Below are 18,972 nucleotides of genomic sequence, written 5' to 3' on the forward strand. Positions count from 1 at the left end.
GCAAGTGATGCCAATAACCGGGTGTTGCCTTTGGCTTTCGCTTTGTTTGAGGTGGAGAACAATGATAACTGGGAGTGGTTGTTGCGTCAATTGAGAACAAGGGTATTACCGGCTGAAAGGGAAATTTGTGTCATATCAGATCGCCATCCAGGAATTCTAAATGCGGTGGTTGTTGACATTCCCGGACATAGAAAGTTGCACCATCGATGGTGCATGAGGCACTTTTGTGCAAACTTCTATAGGGCATGTGGTATCAAGGAGTTGGCCGATGATCTTCAAGATTGTTGTCTCGCTTTCACCAACAAGCGGTTTGCCACATTGTTCAATGCATTGCTCAGACACAAGAAAATTGACCCCGGTGGTCATGAATTTCTCACTAAGAACATTGTCGAAAGGAATATGTGGGCACGTGCTTTCGATGAAGATGGCCGGAGGTACGGTCAAATGACAAGCAATATGGCAGAATGCTTCAATAAGGTGCTCAAGGGTGTACGTGCATTACCCGTGAAGGCAATAGTTCAATACACATTTGACAAGATGAATGGATACTTTTTGAAGTATTCAATGGAGACGGATAAGCAGATTGCTGGTGAGAACAAGGATAAGCACAAGTACTATTTCCCACCAAAGGTTGAAGAATGGTTGGACTTTCAATCACGAAAGGCAGACTCAGAAGAAGCTGTACTATATGACGACAACGAGTGGAAGTATGAGGTGAAAGAGCCTGGAGGAACCACAAACGAAGGCCACCAACACGGAGGCCGCGCTTTCAAAGTCTCCCTAACACGGTGTGATTGCAGCTGCATGAGGCCATCGTTGCTTCATCTCCCATGCTCGCACTTGTTAAATGCAGCCCGTGTTAGGAATGTGGACGTCAATCACCCTCTTACTGTGAGGGAGTCCGAGTTCTCAATCATGACAGTAAAGAAAACTTGGGCTCCCCGGTTTCAGCTATACTTGGACCAATCACAATGGCCGAAGTATCATGGAGTTCAACTTTGGCCAGACCCGGAATTGAAGGTCGTTAGACGGGGAAGACGTAAGACAAAGCGTCTTAGAGGTGACATGGACGGATGGGGCCGTAGTGGCGGTGGAGAATACGGCACCGGCCAATTCCAAGAGCCTCGTGAGCAATCCCATTGTGGGGACTGCAGTCATGGGGGACACAACACAAGAACTTGTCCCAAAGCAAGAAAAAGATCAAAGAAAAATGATGCAAGCACAAGCCAAGCAAATGATAGCCAACCAAGTCAACCAAGGAGTAGCCAGCCAAGTCAAACAAGCCAACGAGGCACTAGGCAACAAAGAGGCCGTGGTGGTGGTAGAGGCCGTGGTGGTGGTAGAGGCCGTGGTGATGGTCTTGGCCGTGGTGAAGGCCTAGGCCGTGGTGATGGTCTTGTCCGTGGTGGTGGGAGAGGCCGTGGTGATGGTCTTTGGCCATGGTGGTGGTACAACCCGTGGTGGTGGTAGAGGCCGTGGTGGCGGTAGAGGCCATGGTGGCGGTAGAGGCCGTGGTGGTGGTCTAGGCCGTGGTGGTGGTAGAGGCCGTGGTGGTGATCTTGGCCTTGGCGGCGGCCGTGGTGGAGGAATGTTCACTTGGTTCAATGGACCATTGCCGTATGTGACTTACTATCATCTTGTTCTTTTGGCTAAATGCTTGTGTTGTCATTTTGCATTGTGTGACTAACTATTATATTGACATTTTCATAGGTATGGAAACAATGAAGGGGGTGGAGGACACGGAGGCGAAAGGTGAGCTCCCTTGGTGGTCGGAGGAGGGAAAAGAAGAAGAAGAAGAAGAAGAAGAAGAAGAGAGGAAGAAGAAGGGACAAGGACCAGACCTTTCTATGAACCAAAATGTGGGCTACTATGTGATATGAGACGTAAATGACTATGTCTTTTTGGCTAAATATTTGTGTATGACTATGTGATTGGACAACTCTATTGCTATATGTGTACGAGTATGTGATTTGGGCTATTATATGTGTTTTTGAACTACTACATGTGATTTGGATCTGATTATGTGCCATCTATGTGAATCACAAAACAAAAATTGCACTTTGTATTTGAAAACAGGCCATCGATTATGTGCCATCGATTTTGTAGGCATGGCTTCATCCGGTTCCATGACGAGGCCACCGTGTGCTAACCAAGAAGACATGCTGAACAAGTGGGAGGACGCATCTTTGGACAAGGTGAAGGAGAAAGATATGAACATCCCGCCATGTTGGTGTGGAGATGTTTGCAAAAATAAATCATGGACGGAAGGGCGGAGATATTTTGTATGCCCAAACTATGCTTATGATCGTGCAATTCCAACTAACGCCTATGACCAACCACCGGTAAGCTCGAGAAGTAAAATGTTACTATCAAATGTGTGTCAACACTAACAAAAATTTTGTATGCAGTCACCGCCTCCTCTATGCAAGTACTTCACATGGATAGATCTTGAAGTGCCAGAAGATGTCAAAAAGGACCAATACCAAGATTGTCTTAGGCGGCAGCGGCGGTTCGAAGAATCGTTTCGAAGAGGCTTGGAGGAAGAGCGTCGTCAGAAGGAGAGGATGGAGTGGAAGAAAAGAGAGGAGGAGAGGGCACGCCAAGCGAAACTTGCTCGTGAGGAGGAGAGGGCAAGAAAGCTTGCAAAGGCTCGCGAGGCACAAGAGGAGGACTCGGTCCGTGACAAGAAAGGGAAATGGCCTCGCTCTACTCAGTAGGGACTTTGCTTCAGTGCACTCGGCGTGAACTATCTTTTAAATGGATGTGTCGTGAACTTGTGAGGGCATGTGAGATGTTGGTGAACTATCTTCTAGGGCAAACTGCCATTTGTCATTTGTAATGAATGTGTCGTGAACCATGTCGTAGTAACTTGTTCAATTGTCGTAAGTGATGAACTCGTCGGCATAAAATTTTTGTTTGTTCAAATTTCTGTGATGATGAAGTCATTGTACGTATTATGATGTTCCGGTGAAATGAATGTGCTCTCAATTCTGTTTTTGCAGTAAACAGCAGTGCAGCGCCTAGAGAAAAGGCGCTGCACTGTTCTATGCAGCGCCTAAAGGATGGGCGTCACACTGTAATGTGCAGCGCCTTGTTCTGGGGCGCTGCACTGTGACTTGTAATTTTCGTGGATCGTCAGTGTCAAAGCCTTCTGTGGTCCTATGGGTAGCCATGGCCACTTAAGCAGCGCCCATGAGAAGGGCGCTGCACTGTGATGTGCAACGCCTAGGCGTGGGGCGCTGCACGGTACAGTGCAGCGCCTGACTGTCAGGCGCTGCAGTGCTGTTAACTGCCAAACTGCAGAAACAGATTCCATTTTGGCAAATACAAATACTACACAATTCAACTGAACAAAGACAACATCATTCAGGACAAATACTGAACAAAGACAAGTAATAAATTGAACGTCACATCATTTAGGACAATTCAACGTTACTACTAGGTCGCAAACATAAGTACCACAATAGTAAGAGTTCATCAACCTAACGAAACGGCTACAAAGAGAGCACTTCCATAGTAGCAAACACTAATGCCTTCCGCGCGTGTTCTTGGTGCCACGCTTGCAGGTAATCTTCTTCCTCCTGGGTGGACGAGCCTCCTCTTCCTGCACTTCCTCCTCCGCCTCTGCCTCCGCCTCCGCCTCATGATCCAAGCTAGCCATCCGCGAGGGCCCTACGACCACCTTTGGGTTGCCTCTGTTGTCAAAGTCGTTGGGCGTGTACCGGCGTCTGGGCTGCCTAGGCTTGAACACATATGGGGACCGAAGTTGAGCGTCCGCCAAAGTCATGTCATCATCAAGGTCATCACCCTATCACACAATCAAACAATATTGTGAAGACCGACTTTGTAATCAAGTGAGAATCACATCTAAAGGATTAGTCATACCTCTTGGGTGACCGCACCCTCATCATCCATATAAGCATATGAGGAACTCACATCGTCCCCCTGATGGTGAGATGAGGGGTCTGATGGTGTACCAGACCTAGAGGCAGATGGTTCATCATATTCGGGATCACGGCAACGGAGAAGATTCGATAACCGCCTTAACTTCCTGGCCTGACGCTGTAACATGAACAAGTGTGGAAGATATCAAAAACCGCAACATAGACTACCTCTCATAGTGAATGCGATTTGTACCTTGAGGAATGCTCGTAGTGAACCATCATCATTGCCTTTTGCAACCGGTGTGTTCTCCAAAATATTCTGGCTCTCATCAGCAGCTTTCTTGATCTCGGTGCGCTGCGGATGAGAAATAATGAACACGTTAGCCATTCAAACATGTGTAATACGGCCAACGGGAAAGTAAAGAAGGAACACTTTACCACATAGTTAATCACCGGAACAGTAGGGACTCCTTGCCCTAACTTGACATCTCTGTTGTACTTCCCCTTTGATAGATCCTCAAAGTTTATGGGTTCTTCAAGAACATCCTCATTATATGCCGGCGGGCATATCTCAACTCGAGTATTTTCAAGAAGCCATCGTATGTAGTTATCAAACGCAACTGGGTTATGCTCACGAAGCTGGGCACGTGCAGTGCTACGAGCTTGCTCCACGCAAAGCTGAAAGCGGGTGACATACGAAGCATGATGCTTGTCCCAGTCCTTTATCTTGCGTTGCTTTCTCCTGTCCAACCTGCATGGTACAATACCAAACATTAGCAAAATCAAGGAGGAGTGACGATGCTTAGTCAATACCCTCTCTTACCTATGAAGTGCCTTGTCCGTATCCACCCATTCTGGCGGGTGAGGCTGGAACAGACCGAACTGATGAAACACGCGATGTGGCAAATGAAACTCAACAACCCAGTTGCATATCAGTGGGCACCGCATAAGCCAGAGATCCCTATCCCGCAAGCACATCGGGTTGATGGTAAACTCTAGGGTGTACCCAAGTCTATCATCGGCGCCATGTGGCTGCCATTCCACCTATGAAATAGGGCAACAATGCAAAATTGGTGACTTGTTTGCAGGCAAACATGAGAAATGACTGAAGTAATGACCTCGTTACCTGCTCAGGCGTAATCGTGTCCAACTCGGCAACGTACTTCTGGTACATGAGATTGACATCGTTCGTCATCTCGGAAACCACATCCCACTTGTAAGCCCAAGTGGGGCGCTGTAATTCGTCATCTTCATCTTGATACCAAGGATTAAACCTGACGCTCTTCGGGCGTCCAACAGGCAGACGCTCCCAGCTCCATACAGAAAGTAGAAGCATATTACCACCAATGCCTGCACTATCTGTGATCCGCAGACACGCATCGTCCAGCTGCATATGAAAGAAAAACAATGTTAACTTAACAGCAAGCTTGCATTGCTAATGAAGAATGAGTTGATCACAAAACAGACCAACTACCTGTCTGTACAAGTAGGCAAGAGTAGCTGTACCCCAGCTCCATTTGCTATCGAAGACGGTCAACGCCTTCAGCCACATCCATGGAGCGTTCTTGCCACTGGAGTCAGGAAACAAAGTCCTCGACACAACATACCACATGTAGACACGAGCATGTGTCTGGATCACATCATCAGTGGCATCCGGAGGGCACGTCGCAAAGTGATTTTGAATCCACGTAAAAGCAACTCCGGCAGCTTTCCTTTCCCTCTTCTTCTTCTCTTCTCCCTCCTCTACATCAGCCTCAGCCTCGGTAGGAGCAATACCGATAAGAGCAATCATCTGCTCGCGCCACCCATCAGAATTGGTGCTCATACAGAGAGGCCTCCCATCGATAGCAAGACCGGTGATCAACGAGACATCCTCGAGCGTCACGGTCATCTCCCCAGTCCGAAGATGGAAACTATGCGTCTCCGTCCTCCACCGATCAGCAAGAGCGGACACCAGTGGAGCGTTCAGATTCGGCGTGGACCGCCTGACCAACTGAATCCACGGGAATAGTCCTGCCTGCTTGATGTACGGTGTGTACCGCTCATCGTAAGGCATGGCAGGACCAGAGACCCCGTGATACCGAATCTTCAAAGGTTCAAGCTTCTGCAAAAAACAAGTAATGACAAATCTTAGGGCATGTAAATTTCAACTTAAGGCAAATTTGCAAAATATTTAGATTACTCGTTATTACCATCTCCTTCTCGCGCATCATGTAGGCCCGATGTTTCGTGTCGTAGACATCGTCGAGAAGCCAAACCATCCTTAGTAAGTTAAAACAATAAACATATATGAGTTCATCTTCATCTCAAATATCGGTTTACACTAAACATCTAATATGTGTTCAATTACAAGAATTTCAACATCTCCTTCTCACACAATGAATATGTCATATGTCTTCTAATAAACTCAACATCTAATATTTCAAATAAACTCAACATCTAATATATATATCTAAACAAACATCTCTTATATGTCTACAAAACATAACATCTCATATTATCTATATAAATAGGCATCTCATGTATATCTAAAAAAACTAAACACTCTAGGTTTCACTAACAAGAACCATATACTGTGAACTAAACAACAACACTAAGGTACTATCACTATGACTACATATCCTAAATCAAGCAAATCAACCAAATCAAGGGTTCCATCAAATCTTGGACAAATCTCTAAAATGTAACAAATTTACGGAGGAAAAGAAAGGGAACAGAGGAGTTTACCTAGTAGGATGAATTGGAGATCGAATCCACGGATCAAATCTTCAGATCTGAGAGGGATGTGGGGGGGGGGGGGATTCGATGGGGGCGCCGCCGCTGCTCTCTGTCCAGAAAGGGGAGAGGAGGAACAACTGCCTGGTCGCTGGGCAGATGCGCTATAAGTCACAGTGCAGCGCCCAAGCGATAGGCGCTGCACTTTACACAGTGTGGCGCCTATCGCTTGGGCGCTGCACTGTTGTCTGTCTGTGGGGCCGCAACTGGACCAGGGCCGCCACGCTGGCAGGATGTGCGACGCCTAAAGGAAGGGCGATGCATAGTAGTGTGCGGCGCCTAGGTGTCGGGCGCCACACTAAAGGGTCAGCAGAGTGAAATTTTTTTGAATGCAGGTCAATTTGTGATTTGATTTGGCCTACAGGTCAAATATGTGATTTCTGCCGCGCCTAGCTAGTAGCGCCCCGAGAAAAGGCAAAAGAAAAGAAAAAAAAATGGAGGAAAAGAGAATGGAAAAGAGTGGACGTGTGCCTTCGTCCAGCCGCGCATATCCCGTCGCCTTCGCCGGCCCGAACCACCCCGCCATTACTGCAACCCAACCATGTGATGCTGCGGAGGAGGCGCCATTAAGCCACCACCACGCCCTCTCTTCCCAGGGACGATGCGCGCGAATACGCTGAGAGCAGCAATGGCGACGGCCAGGATGGCGCTGTCGTCGCCGGCAAGAGCGCTCTCGTCCGCGGCCGCGCACCCTCCCGCCTCCGGCGTGGCCATGGTGCAGGGCGCGTCGCGCGGCATCGGGCTGGAGTTCGTGAGTGCCCCCGAATCCCAGCTCGCTCCTTCCCCATCATCAGTCCTTTCCCCATTCCGTTTGCGCATCAGCCCTCGCGCTCCTCCGTATTTCCGATTCGCTCACCGCGTACCCGCATTGCCCGCGTGCGGCAGGTGAGGCAGCTGCTGCGGAGGAGCGACCAGGGCCGCGTCGTCGCGACGTGCCGCGCCCCCGACTCCGCCGCCGAGCTCCAGGAGCTGAGGCGGGAGCACGCGGGGCGCCTCACCGTGCTGCCGCTGGACGTCACCGACGAGAGCACCATAGAGGTAACGGGGTAACCTCTCCCGCTCTCTTCCCCCTCACAGATTCCCAAGGTGATACAGTGACAACACGAGTGGATCGAACCTTTCCATGGCAGGCCGCCGCAGCCGCAGTTGGGGAGACCCACGGATCCCTCGACCTACTGATCAATGCCGCCGGCATCCTTTCGATCCAAAATGTGATACAGCCAGGTCTGTTCCTCACATTGGAGCAACTGCTTTCCAGTTTGCATTCGGTGCGTTATGGGATTATAATGGCTTATCTGAAACCAGGCTGCTCTGATCTCATGTTGCAGAGACCTCGTTGAGCAAAGTTCAGAAGTCATCCCTGCTACTGGCATATGAAGTCAATGCTGTCGGTCCTATTCTAGTCATCAAGGTAGCGATTACCGCCTTTCTTTCTGCTCCGAATTGTGTCAGCATTCTGCTAATCACTGCGTTGTGCTTACCCCGGTATCTGGACTTATCTTTGTTCTTGTCAGCATATGCGTCCGTTCCTGAAGATTGGTGCGAGCTTGGAAACAGGGAAAGGTTTTTCGTTGGTTGCAAATATGAGCGCTAGGGTTGGCTCGATTGGAGACAATGCTCTGGGAGGCTGGCATTCGTACAGAGCTTCTAAAACAGCACTGAATCAATGTATGTTAACAGCAAGATGCATGCTCCGTTCAGATTTCGCTAACTTGTTATTCATACCCTTCTTGTTATCGGGATAGTTTCCCCTCATTCATTGTTTTGTCTGTTTGATCCAGCGCAAACTAATCGTCACACAATTATGTACTCCCTCCGTAAAGAAATATAAGAGCGTTTAGATCACTACTTTAGTGATCTAAACACTCTTATATTTCTTTACAGAGGGAGTACCTTTCTTTGTCTTAGATTTCTGAAATGCATGCATTGGTCATGTTTTTGCAGTGACTAAGACTGCGTCAGTCGAGTTGGGCAAGAAGGACAATATCGCCTGCATTTTGCTGCATCCAGGAACTGTCGACACCGATCTCTCACGGCCATTCCAAAGAAATGTGGCCAAGGATAAACTCTTCACGAGGGAGTTCTCTGTGCAGAAGCTCCTGTCCATCATTGACAATGCCAAGAAGACTGACAATGGGAAGTTCTTCGCTTGGGATGGCCAAGAAATTCCTTGGTGACCACTGTTTTCCAGTCAGTGATAATTCTTGCCCCAATCTTCTTCTTCAGAACCAGCTGCATTTGCGCCTTGAATTCAAATCCATGAACCCAGCTCTAGTAAGATCTCTGATATGAAAAGCATGCAAAGTTATCCCCCCTTTCCTCTTCATTTTCAACTACTTCAAATTATGCATATCTGATGTTTGGCCCTGAGTACAACTTTAGAAGTCAAGCTTGTTCCCTGGTATATATCTATAAGCACTGGGGCCTACAGTCTACTAAATAAAGTACACACACACTTGCAGTGGGAGCTTTCTTGTCTCCCAGTACATGTCAATTGCACTAAGCAAATTCTGGTTCTGGTCATAAGTAACCTCTTCATAGCTGCGATTTCTTTGTCCCAATAAGTCATACGCAACTTGTGGTTAGATCCCAGCTTAATATCTTTGCACCAACATCAACCTTCAAATCGTCCCAATTTGTGCTATCCCTGTGAGCGAGTTTGTTTGGTACTCGGTCGATTCAGTACGAATCCTGGTGGCCGCTGGGGCAATTTTGACAAATCCTTGTATGTTTGATCAATCTGAATATTGTAAATGCTGGAGCTTCCTGTGGCAAAGATCGATCAAGCTGTAATGGCTTTTGGCAAATCCACGTTTTTTCAGTGTCCTGTGGCAAAAGTCAAGTTTTAACGAGGTCTAGGAGACAATTTTGCCAATTTATTATGGCATGAGATCGTTGTGTTTTGCCTTTGTTGGGAAACATGGTAAAGCAGCAACTCATAAATATCTCCATAGGAATATGAAAATATTATGTATCCCAAATAGTATGTCTTTCCATGCTCAAGGGAGAAAGAGGGTGTAGCATTAAATGACAAACTTACAAGGCTATGTAGATTATGACATTAAACAACACTAAGAGCAAGCACCAAACTTATGCCAGAAACCACCTTCGTGCCATGTTCTTTCACATAAATGTCATATGTATGTGGTATATCAATCTAACAAAGATCACACATCACTGCAGTACCGTGCAGATCCTAGAACACATTGTGTGCCAACTTCTGTATGCCTGACAAAAGAACATTAATATGATTAATCAGTTGATATTAAAAGTATACCAAACGTTGTTGTCGAGTGTCCATGCATGTACCTGAAAAGAGCTTGTAAATGGCCTCGCAGGCAACCTCTGTCTGGATCCACAAATAAATACAAGTCAATAACCTTCAATATGGATAATACACAGGAGTTCCTGGGTGCTCCACCCCCCAATATGAATATTAAATTAAAAAAATACCAGGAAAAAAACCCTTCAATATGCCTTATTTAGTATTTGCATGCATTAGTTTTGGGTAACAAGTTAAAGCCTATTTTTCCGGTTACCAAGCTAACAAGGTAATCTTATTTAATATTGTGCATCACGTTGGTATAAAGGATAGGGCTCCTCGACAAACTAGTTTCTTAGGTATGAGCAACTATCATTTCCACTTATAACCAAGGAAAGATGTAAGGCTGTGCTTTTGATACTTGAAATATATTACAAACTGATAACTGAGTGTCATTAGATCAGTTAACTAGATAGGAACGATTTTGATATACCCCTCTTGGTCCAATTGAAATGGCTATTAGGATTCATCTATTTGAGAAACATGGTATAGTAAGAAAGCTTTTGAAAAATACTTGGTAAATATGAATAATATGTATTGGTATTACCGTATTAGACCATCTCTAGTGTGGGTGAAAAGCGATTCAAAGGGGCAATCAAATCGACTCCATACACGAGAGACGTCAGTAATAAATTTATAGGATCGAACCAAGAAGTTGGCATATGGTGGTGGGCCCTTGTGACAAAATCACGGAGGGAAGGCCAGAGAGACTTGCTCTCACCTTTGTTTCTTTGACAGTGGGACCCACAGAAGGATCCCAAGCATTCGACATGGTTTCATCATTCTTGATCTGTTGGGGCCAGTTTCGATTGCTGGTCTCTCGTTGGACATCCATGGGAGCTGCACATTAAAGAAGAGTAGAAATGGTTGAGCAGAGTAGTGAAAAGATGACTAAAGATATATGAAAGCTGAAGCTTTGTAATATGAACTTTGCTTCGGTACACCCCTCCTAGAGAAGTTTACGCATTTCAATGCAGATTAAGGTGGAGATTAGGAGGTACCCCTTCAATCAAAAAGGATAATATAGTCTTTCGTATCCAAATCAATTTATTTAATACGTTTGATCTGCAGGCTAATATGGCAATAGGCTTTTTAAGTAACTTAAGATTTGTGCAAACTTTTAAGGGGGGTGTACCGAAGCAAAACCCAATATTTAATATCAGGATTTCCTATGTTGTGACCAATCAATTTTGTTCTACCAAGCTTGTTGGTGTTATAATGTGTCAACTCCATCAGTATAGTACCCCTAGTACTACCGTTTGATGCAAAAGGGTATACCTCATTAACTTACGTGTGTGCTTTCCCTGATTTTCTCTTTAAATGAAACTATGGGCATGAAGCTAGACAGATTGTCTAGTTACCTATGTTTGCTACAGAGAGACGAGTAAATAGACAAAAGCTACCAAAAGATAAATATAAAAATCATTACTAGTGTACCTTCGCAGTGGTTGTAACCATCACCAATGTATTTCACACCTTGTAGAACAGGACATTCACAAACCGTTCCAACGGAGGTGTCCTACATGTGCACATCATATGTGAAGCTAAACAGAACAAATATTTAGCACATGAAGTCTATGTTTTTAAGGCGACGCCTTACCGCCTTAGGCGCCCAAAGCGGCCGATTTTCCAAAGCGGAGGGGGAGCGCTTCGACGCCTAGGCGTCGCCTAGGTGTCGCCTTAGGGACGCTTTAAAAACATAGCATGAAGGAATGCAATTTAGAGAAAATAGAAGAGCAGAACATGTACCTTGCATGCAGTCACGTTAGCAGCCATATCTTGCCAACAACCGCCATTGTTGTTCAAGCACTGATTGGTTTGTATGTCTTCTTCATGAGGCAGTTTACAATAAGCTTACATCAGTACTTCCTCTGTCCCAAAATATAAGAACGTTTTTCATACAAGTGTAGTATGAAAAACGTTCTTATATTTTGGGATGGAGGGAGTAGTTTATAAGAGGTGACATATTGGATTTTGGGTGATATGGTGTAGAGAATATATTATCTACTATTCTATGTCTATAAGCTTGTTGTCGTCTACACCATTGTACATATATTTGTCTAATGTCTATAACATTATACTAGTCCATTGTAGACAATTCATTGTAGGAGTTTTTTTGCCAACCATGGTCTCTACCACTATACTTGCCGTATTGTATGGTGGAGTTAGTGGGCTGCATTTTTGGGAACTTTGCGGAAAAGAGACCTTAGGTCAAGACATGAGGGGAGTGGTTTATGGCCATGACAGGCACACCTCAGGAAAAGAGGGGGTGGGGGGAGCCTGGGCTCATATTTATAGCCTTGACTCCTTAATACATTATTCAAGACACTCCTAAGCAATCTAATCTCAAGGAAAACTATCAGCAAGGCTGATCCATGAGAGGGGCGTTATGCGGCTTCCAATAGTGGTGCCGCACACCTTAAGGTATTCGTGTGACGACCATCTTAGCCCTGCTTACATATTAATGCAATATCTTTGTTTCTCCATTATTCATTATAAACTAGACAACTAAAAATTCATGTGAACCAACAAATCAAACCTTCATTTAAGCAAACAGACGGTTCATTATTTTCTCGGAAGCTGGCGCAGAGAGCTTTAAGAACTGCTGCCTTTTCAAGTTTCCCTAGGAAATAAAGATTCATTAAGCAGTTAAGGCTCACCAGTCACCACACCTCATGTAGCTATTCCATTATTGAAATTGGAGGGCCGAACACTGACCTCTGTATTGCCTATTGTTGATTACTAGTGTTGGCAAGATAGTAACATGATTGCCAGAGTCCTTGCCAATCTGTGCAAAATAGAAGTTGCTGCTGCATTCAGAGGACTAGCTTGGTAAACGTGAAAAATAACATAGTGCTCATTGCTAAGCTAGTAACCTGTGCATCTTGTTCAGCTTTTAGCACAGGATTTTCCTCGTCTGCGTTAGGATCACCAACACACATGTCAACCGCTTTTTGATTAAGGCCTGCAAAACACATACACATTCACCACCATTTTTTTAACTGCACCTCATTTTCAATCATAGAATGGCTGGTGCAACATTACTGTATTAGCATACCAAGTGATTTGATTACTCTGTGAGCACATTTTTCATTGTAGTTCTTTTCCTTCATTGAGCACCTAATAGCAAAATGAGTCACATAGTCCCACCATAACCAAGGCTTCCCGGTCTCCTTTGCAACTTTGAACACACAAATTTGATATAAATTCTGAACCACCACATCGCTCCCATCGTACCCTTTGCCGAAATCTTGTTCCGGATTTGGTGCACAATACCTCCCATAGTTGATACACTGGGACCTGCACTGCTTGCTGAACATGAAGCTCTCTGGGCAATACCAAGTAGTGTAATGAGGAGTGAACTGTGTGTAGCCCTTCTTCTCGAGTATCTGGGCTACACCTTTGAATCTCTTCAGGAAATCAACTTGCTCATCACATTTTGGACCACATTCATCGTTACCGTTTGTCCAAAATTCATACTCGGCACGCTCATGAGGGTACGGTCGGGACTCCTCCCAGTCCAAGTTTACATCAACCAAGTCGCCATTGTTACTTGCTTTCCTTAGACTCTCCCCAAGGCTTTTGGTTATAAGTGCTGAAGGAATGGTAATATCCTGTAAGTGTAAATTGAGTGTTGTCTCGCCACTTTCTGGTTCGTCTATTGCAAATAAAGGTTCATTTCTGTCATTAACAATAAGGACTGCTGCTGCTCCTGCTTTCTGCCCATTCCGCACCTTGGTTGTGAAGAAACAATCTGTTCAAGGCAACCATATTGTATCATACAGTATATTACTCTACTCGGTCATAATAAGTACATGTGGTATTGTAAATAGGTGTAGTTAAAAATTTAGAGGTCGAGTATGCGTATACACTTAAAATACTTCGCTTTGCATAAAGTGAACCTCAAAGTGTACATTAGTAATAGTATAATCTATTGGAACGCCACAACGAATTGGCACATTAAGTGTAGTTAGGATTATCACCAACAACTTGTTAGAGAGATGTACAGATCATCAGACCAGTTGTGCAAAATAAAAAATTTGACTAGGAGAAAGTAGATACATGTATGGAAAGACTAACCAGGTAACTACTCCTTCCAGTTGGGAGTGTAAATATTTGGCATTTTGGAAAATGACATGGTAAGTAAACTGCTCCTTCCATACGTTCTGTTTAAACATATCTATAAATAGAAATGCAGTTGTGCTATTATGAAACTACTACTCAAGACAAATCTATGCATATTGCTATTGTTCAAACTAGATAACTTGAAATAAACAACTCTGTCCATTTTCCTGCCTTCTTTTGCCATCACTGTGCTCTAAAAATCATGTAATTGTTGCCTAAAGCTTGTACTGAATGTGTTGATAATATATGTTCAGGCTGACCTAATGGTCCGCCGTAGTTACAATACTCTACTTGTGAGATGTATCTCGTCAAACAACCAACTATAACTGCAGTATATGTCATTGTTAAGTTTTAGTGCTCTAATTGTATTGAAAAAATGGATATGGTTCCACTATCAAATGATAATGGAACAAAAACAAAGCAAAAGCATCCCGATGCAAAGTGAAAACAAATGCAAAGGTTCCAGCTAACAAGTCTCGCCAGCACAAAACAAGAAACGACAGTACAAGCAAAGTACATATTACAAGGGGGGAAGTGACCAAACGAATAGAGGTGACAAACGAAAACAGAAAAAGTTAAGATGGTGGCATAGAAGGAAGACAATTTTTTGATAGAAGATGAGGAATTTCCATAATATTCAGCTGCACGTAAAGGAATTGCCTCTTAATTAATGCAACCCATCATCTTTGAGAATTCAAAGTAGGTGTCTATGTACATATGTAGATTGAGTCGACGAAAATTCAAAATCAGATCTTAGTCCTACCCTTCATCTTTGTCCATGTTATACCTCGCAGCATATTTTAATTTCCACTCCTGAATTAGGAATAAACATACTAGCTCTTCATACTTCATAATGCACACTTGTAGTAGAGAAACCGTCGAAAACACAAAGCATGCATGATTGATAAGGAGAGTGTAAAGGCACTCCTGAATTAGGAATAAACATAATGCACTCCTGAATTAGGAATAAACATACTAGATCTTAGCAGGTGTTTGATCGGTTGGTGCAGTTACTCGGATCCTTTTTGAGGAAAGAAAGATTTTGTTTCGAGGGAAGTACTCAAATCCTTCTTGGGCAGTGGGCACACGTATCTTCAACTTCGAGCTCCCCACATCATTGTTTAGCCGCTGGACCTAAACCTCTAGTTACCCGTACCAGTCGAGGTTCTTCTGGGCTGGCGAGGACGACAAACAGAAGTATCATATGGTGAGCTAGGCCGACATTTGCAAGCCCAAAGACCAGGGGGGTCTTGGGATCCTCTCTTCCCGACGCGTGAACATTGCCCTCCTGACTCGCTGGTTGTGGCGTATTGCCAACGGGGAGGGAGGCCTCTCGCTCACCATCATCCGCAATAAATACCTTCGTGGCCAACCTCTTGCCTTTTGCCAACGTACGGGCGGGTCTCAGTTCTGGCAGTCCGTGATCCAGCTCCCGCCCATACTATGCATTGGCACTTCTATATCTGTTGGCTCCAGAGCCTCGACCCTGTTTTGGTTCGACCGTTGGCTAGGGGACGCCCCCCTGGCGGTGCGTTTCCCTGAGCTATTTGCCATTGCGGTTGACCCTCGGGTCTCGGTCGAGACGACCCTTATTGACTTAGGGCGTCTCGCCTTCCGGCGCCCGTTTGGCCCCCTTGAGGTGGCCGCCTGGGACTCCCTCCTCCAGGACATTGCTCTTCTGCCGATGGAGGTGGCGGAGGACCGGGATGTTCTGTCCTGGCACCTCGAGCCTTCTGGACGTTTCTCCACGAAGTCCTTATACGGTGCCATTGCTCCCTCGTCGGCCCCGGAACCATTTAGCCTGATCTGGGATATCCGTCTCCCGCTGAAGATCAGGATCTTCCTATGGCAATGGATCCGTGGCCGGCTCCCCTCTGGTGTTGAAGTCCTCAAGCGGAATGGCCCGGGTGATGGGAGGTGCCCCATCTGTGGCACCATTGAGGATGCTGACCACATCTTTTTCTCGTGCCACTCTGCCCAGTTCCTTTGGGCCTGCTTCCGCGAAACGGTTGGTGGACAGTGGTGTAATACCAACTTCCCCGACCTGCTTGCCGAGCTTAACGCTTGCCCTGCCCGCTACCGCCATATTAGATGGCTGTGCGTGGGGGTTCTCGCCTGGACGCTTTGGAACATTCGTAATAAGCTTGTTATTCAGAAGGTGCCCCTTCGTCGTGCGACTGACGCAATCTTCAAATTGTGGCTACCTGCAGCTTTGGCGACCGCTTAGCCGCCCCCAGGACCGGGACGTCATCACCGCCCTCCTCTCCGATCTCCGCTCGATGGCGCTCCGCGTGGCTCCCCCGCTGCCGCCTCCTCCTCCTGAGCCTGACTAGTCCGCTTGGCGACTATGTGGACTGTAGCGTGCTTTTTTTGGGTTTTGGGCTTGTTGTGCTGTGCCCTCAGCTATGACCCTATGTTGTACTATTTTGGCTCCTGTGGACCTCCATGTGTGTGTGTCTGTTGTGTGCTGGATCTTCTTGGATGCTTATTGTGCGGTTGGCTTTATAATATAAAGCGGGGCGAAAGCCTTTTTCGGTAAATAGTGGTCTCTTCAAGCAGGCAAATTATCTTCGGCGCTTAACGGGCTGGTTAACTCGTTAGTCTTAGAACGCTGTCGAGGGTTGGATGCGACATATGCCAACGGGTGGCTTATCATGGTGGGGGCGAGTAGAACGTCGCCGGTGCCTGGAAACGGGATGAGGCGCAAACATGCACACCGGCGAATCTTACCCAGCTTCGGGGCTCTCCGGGGAGATAACACCCCTACTGCTGCTCTGCGGGGTCTCCGCATGATCACTATGGTGTGATAATACAAAGGTGCTCCTTGAGCTGTTTCGGGAGGCAGGAGGGAGCAAGGCTGGCTCTCTCCCCTGCTTGCTATGTGTCTAAATCTATCCAAGGCCGAACCCTTTGCATGGGTGTCCCGGGGGGTTTATATAGGCCTACCCCCCGGGGGTACAATAGTAATCTGACTGGGCGTGGCCCCCAGCCGTCTGTCTCTCACGCCGCCGTCCTTTATGCCGGCTTCTGGGGCCCGCCGACTGGTGGGTCCCGCGGACAGGTCGACACTGTGCGGCGCTCCTGATGACGCAGGCTCGGTCATGGGGTCGTGGGAACAGTGCCGCCGTCTGTCAGGCGATCATTGTCGCCATTCCCCGTTCAATCTGGTTTATGGCTTGTGGGGCCCTGACTGGGAGGCGGCCGACTCCGAGGAGGCCGACTCCCTCACGGCCGTCCTCGGGCACTCTGGCCGTCTTCGATCCTCTCGCTGACAGGTGGCCCGGCGATCTTCGGGCCGTACAGGCCGGCGTCGTGGCCACAGTGCGTCGCGCACTGTGGCTGAGGTCAGGGGAGGCATGGCAACAGTGCGGCGCCTCACCGGAGATCTCTCGGTGATATGGCTCACTGTAGCCATGCCCGCCCCTCGTGAGCTGGAGGGGACGGCCACGTCGGGGCCGTGCCCTGCATGGGTCCTCCTGAAGGGTCGCGGGCCGACTCTCATAGTCGGCCCCCCGAAGGTCGCAAGCCCAGAGCCGGCCTGCTCCAGAGTCGCCGTCTGGGACTCGGCTTCTCCGAAGGTCGCCAGCTGGGACTCGGCCTCCCCGAAGGTCGCCAGCTGGGATGCGGTCAGAGGGGCGCGGCTTGCCCCGATGTCTTGAAAGATCCTGGGTCCCGGGTCGGCCTACCCGTGGCCCATTACTCCGACAAACACGCTCACACATCTAGTAGGTGTAGTTCCTATATGGGCCGGTCCATGTAGATTATTTTCTCACCGGTTTTCAGAACCTTCTAGAAGGCTCTGACGGTTTTTTCAGGGGCGGTTTCCCTCTGGTTTCTCTAGGTTGGGTTTTGTTCGGCTTTTTTCGTATTTTCTTTATCATTATTTTCCCTTTTTCTTTTTTAGTACTTTTAAAAGTGTGACCTTTTTACAAATTCATAAACTTTTTCATATTCATGAACATTTTTTGTAATCCGTAATTTTTTAAATCCGCAATTGTTTTTCAAATCCGTTAACTTTTGTCAAATGCATGAATGTTTTTTCAAATTCATAAACTTTTTTCGAATCCGTGTTGGTCGAGGGAACGCGGAGATAATCTCTCCCTAATTTTTTTTTAATAATAAAGCACGGATTGGGTCTCCGGGTTCACCATCACAACACGCTTTCTACCTCTGAATTTACGCTTTCATTTTAAATTAAAAACATGTGGTACTAATTCGGGGAACCACGTTGCGTGCATCGAACGTCCGTGTCCAGCTCGTCGTCGTCTAGCATCACGTCCACGAAGTCTCCCTCGTCGTCCCGGGTGGCGACACGACGGCGCTGGCGGTGGTCGGCGATGACCCGCTCCAGCAGCACGTACATCTCCTTGAAGACGCGCCTCGCCCTCCGCACCAGCCCCGTCACCGTGTCTACCCACCGCAGCCACGGCACTGCCCATGGGCACCGTGTCGAGGAGCTCCTCCATCTCGCCGAACGCCTTCCTCAGCCTCGCGCCGCCGCCTTCCACCCCACACTCCGCGTCGCCGAGCGTGCAGCGGGAGATGACCATGTTGGATTACACGATGAGGCTGTCACTCAGGTTCATGACGCCGCCAGAGATGCCGGCGCGGCGGACCCGGCCGGCGAGCGCGGCGGCCTCCTCCGCCCGGACGCCGCCCAGGGACGCGACCCGGCATGCGCTGAGCATGTGGGTGGCGCAGATGCTGCGCGCCTGGCGCCAGTGGTCACCGTAGGGCGCGAAGACGATGCCTTCGGTGCCGTAGAAGAAGCGGTCGACCATGAGGAGCGTGGGGCAGCCGGCGAAGTCCAGGTCGCGGGTCTTCATGGCCTCCTCCGCCGCGGGCGCGGAGCTGGCCACCACGGTG

General features: G+C 47.3%; 2 protein-coding genes across 3 annotated transcripts; one reads left to right on the top strand and one right to left on the bottom strand.

The window, feature by feature from the left end:
* Nucleotides 1–7,117: 7,117 nt before the first annotated feature.
* LOC123110422 (C-factor) lies at nucleotides 7,118–16,646 on the top strand. Of its 2 annotated transcripts, XR_006453379.1 has the most exons (7): nucleotides 7,118–7,410; nucleotides 7,545–7,697; nucleotides 7,790–7,883; nucleotides 7,988–8,070; nucleotides 8,174–8,327; nucleotides 8,604–8,933; nucleotides 16,317–16,646. XR_006453379.1 is itself a non-coding variant. In XM_044530925.1 (6 exons), the coding sequence occupies exons 1-6, from the start codon at nucleotides 7,261–7,263 to the stop codon at nucleotides 8,834–8,836; spliced, it is 867 nt and encodes a 288-aa protein (XP_044386860.1). In that variant the 5' UTR covers nucleotides 7,118–7,260; the 3' UTR covers nucleotides 8,837–9,063. The 2 variants fall into 2 exon arrangements, 1 of the variants encoding a protein (XP_044386860.1); XM_044530925.1 differs by lacking the exon at nucleotides 16,317–16,646 and having other exon boundaries at nucleotides 8,604–9,063.
* On the bottom strand, nucleotides 9,856–18,656 carry LOC123114638 (vacuolar-sorting receptor 1-like). Its single transcript, XM_044536104.1, has 9 exons — nucleotides 18,512–18,656; nucleotides 13,040–13,735; nucleotides 12,858–12,946; nucleotides 12,700–12,769; nucleotides 12,537–12,604; nucleotides 11,419–11,500; nucleotides 10,703–10,821; nucleotides 9,969–10,008; nucleotides 9,856–9,887 (listed from the first exon to the last, which is right to left on the bottom strand). Exons 1-9 carry the CDS (start codon nucleotides 18,654–18,656, stop codon nucleotides 9,856–9,858), a joined length of 1,341 nt encoding a protein of 446 aa, XP_044392039.1.
* Between the last annotated feature and the right edge of the window lie 316 nt (nucleotides 18,657–18,972).

The sequence above is a fragment of the Triticum aestivum genome, chromosome 5B (assembly GCF_018294505.1).
Source record: "Triticum aestivum cultivar Chinese Spring chromosome 5B, IWGSC CS RefSeq v2.1, whole genome shotgun sequence".
In the NCBI taxonomy this organism is placed as follows: Eukaryota; Viridiplantae; Streptophyta; class Magnoliopsida; order Poales; family Poaceae; genus Triticum; species Triticum aestivum.

Coding starts and splice junctions, on each gene's coding strand:
- LOC123114638 (XM_044536104.1), bottom strand. CDS start 18,656: ATGGTCATCTCCCGCTGCACGCTCGGCGACGCGGAGTGTGGGGTGGAA. Junction 12,947..13,039: donor CAGAGTAATCAAATCACTTG/GTATGCTAATAC, acceptor TGTGTTTTGCAG/GCCTTAATCAAAAAGCGGTT. Junction 11,501..12,536: donor GAGAAAATAATGAACCGTCT/GTTTGCTTAAAT, acceptor GTGCACATGTAG/GACACCTCCGTTGGAACGGT.
- LOC123110422 (XM_044530925.1), top strand. CDS start 7,261: ATGCGCGCGAATACGCTGAGAGCAGCAATGGCGACGGCCAGGATGGCG. Junction 7,884..7,987: donor CCAAAATGTGATACAGCCAG/GTCTGTTCCTCA, acceptor CTCATGTTGCAG/AGACCTCGTTGAGCAAAGTT. Junction 8,071..8,173: donor GTCCTATTCTAGTCATCAAG/GTAGCGATTACC, acceptor TGTTCTTGTCAG/CATATGCGTCCGTTCCTGAA.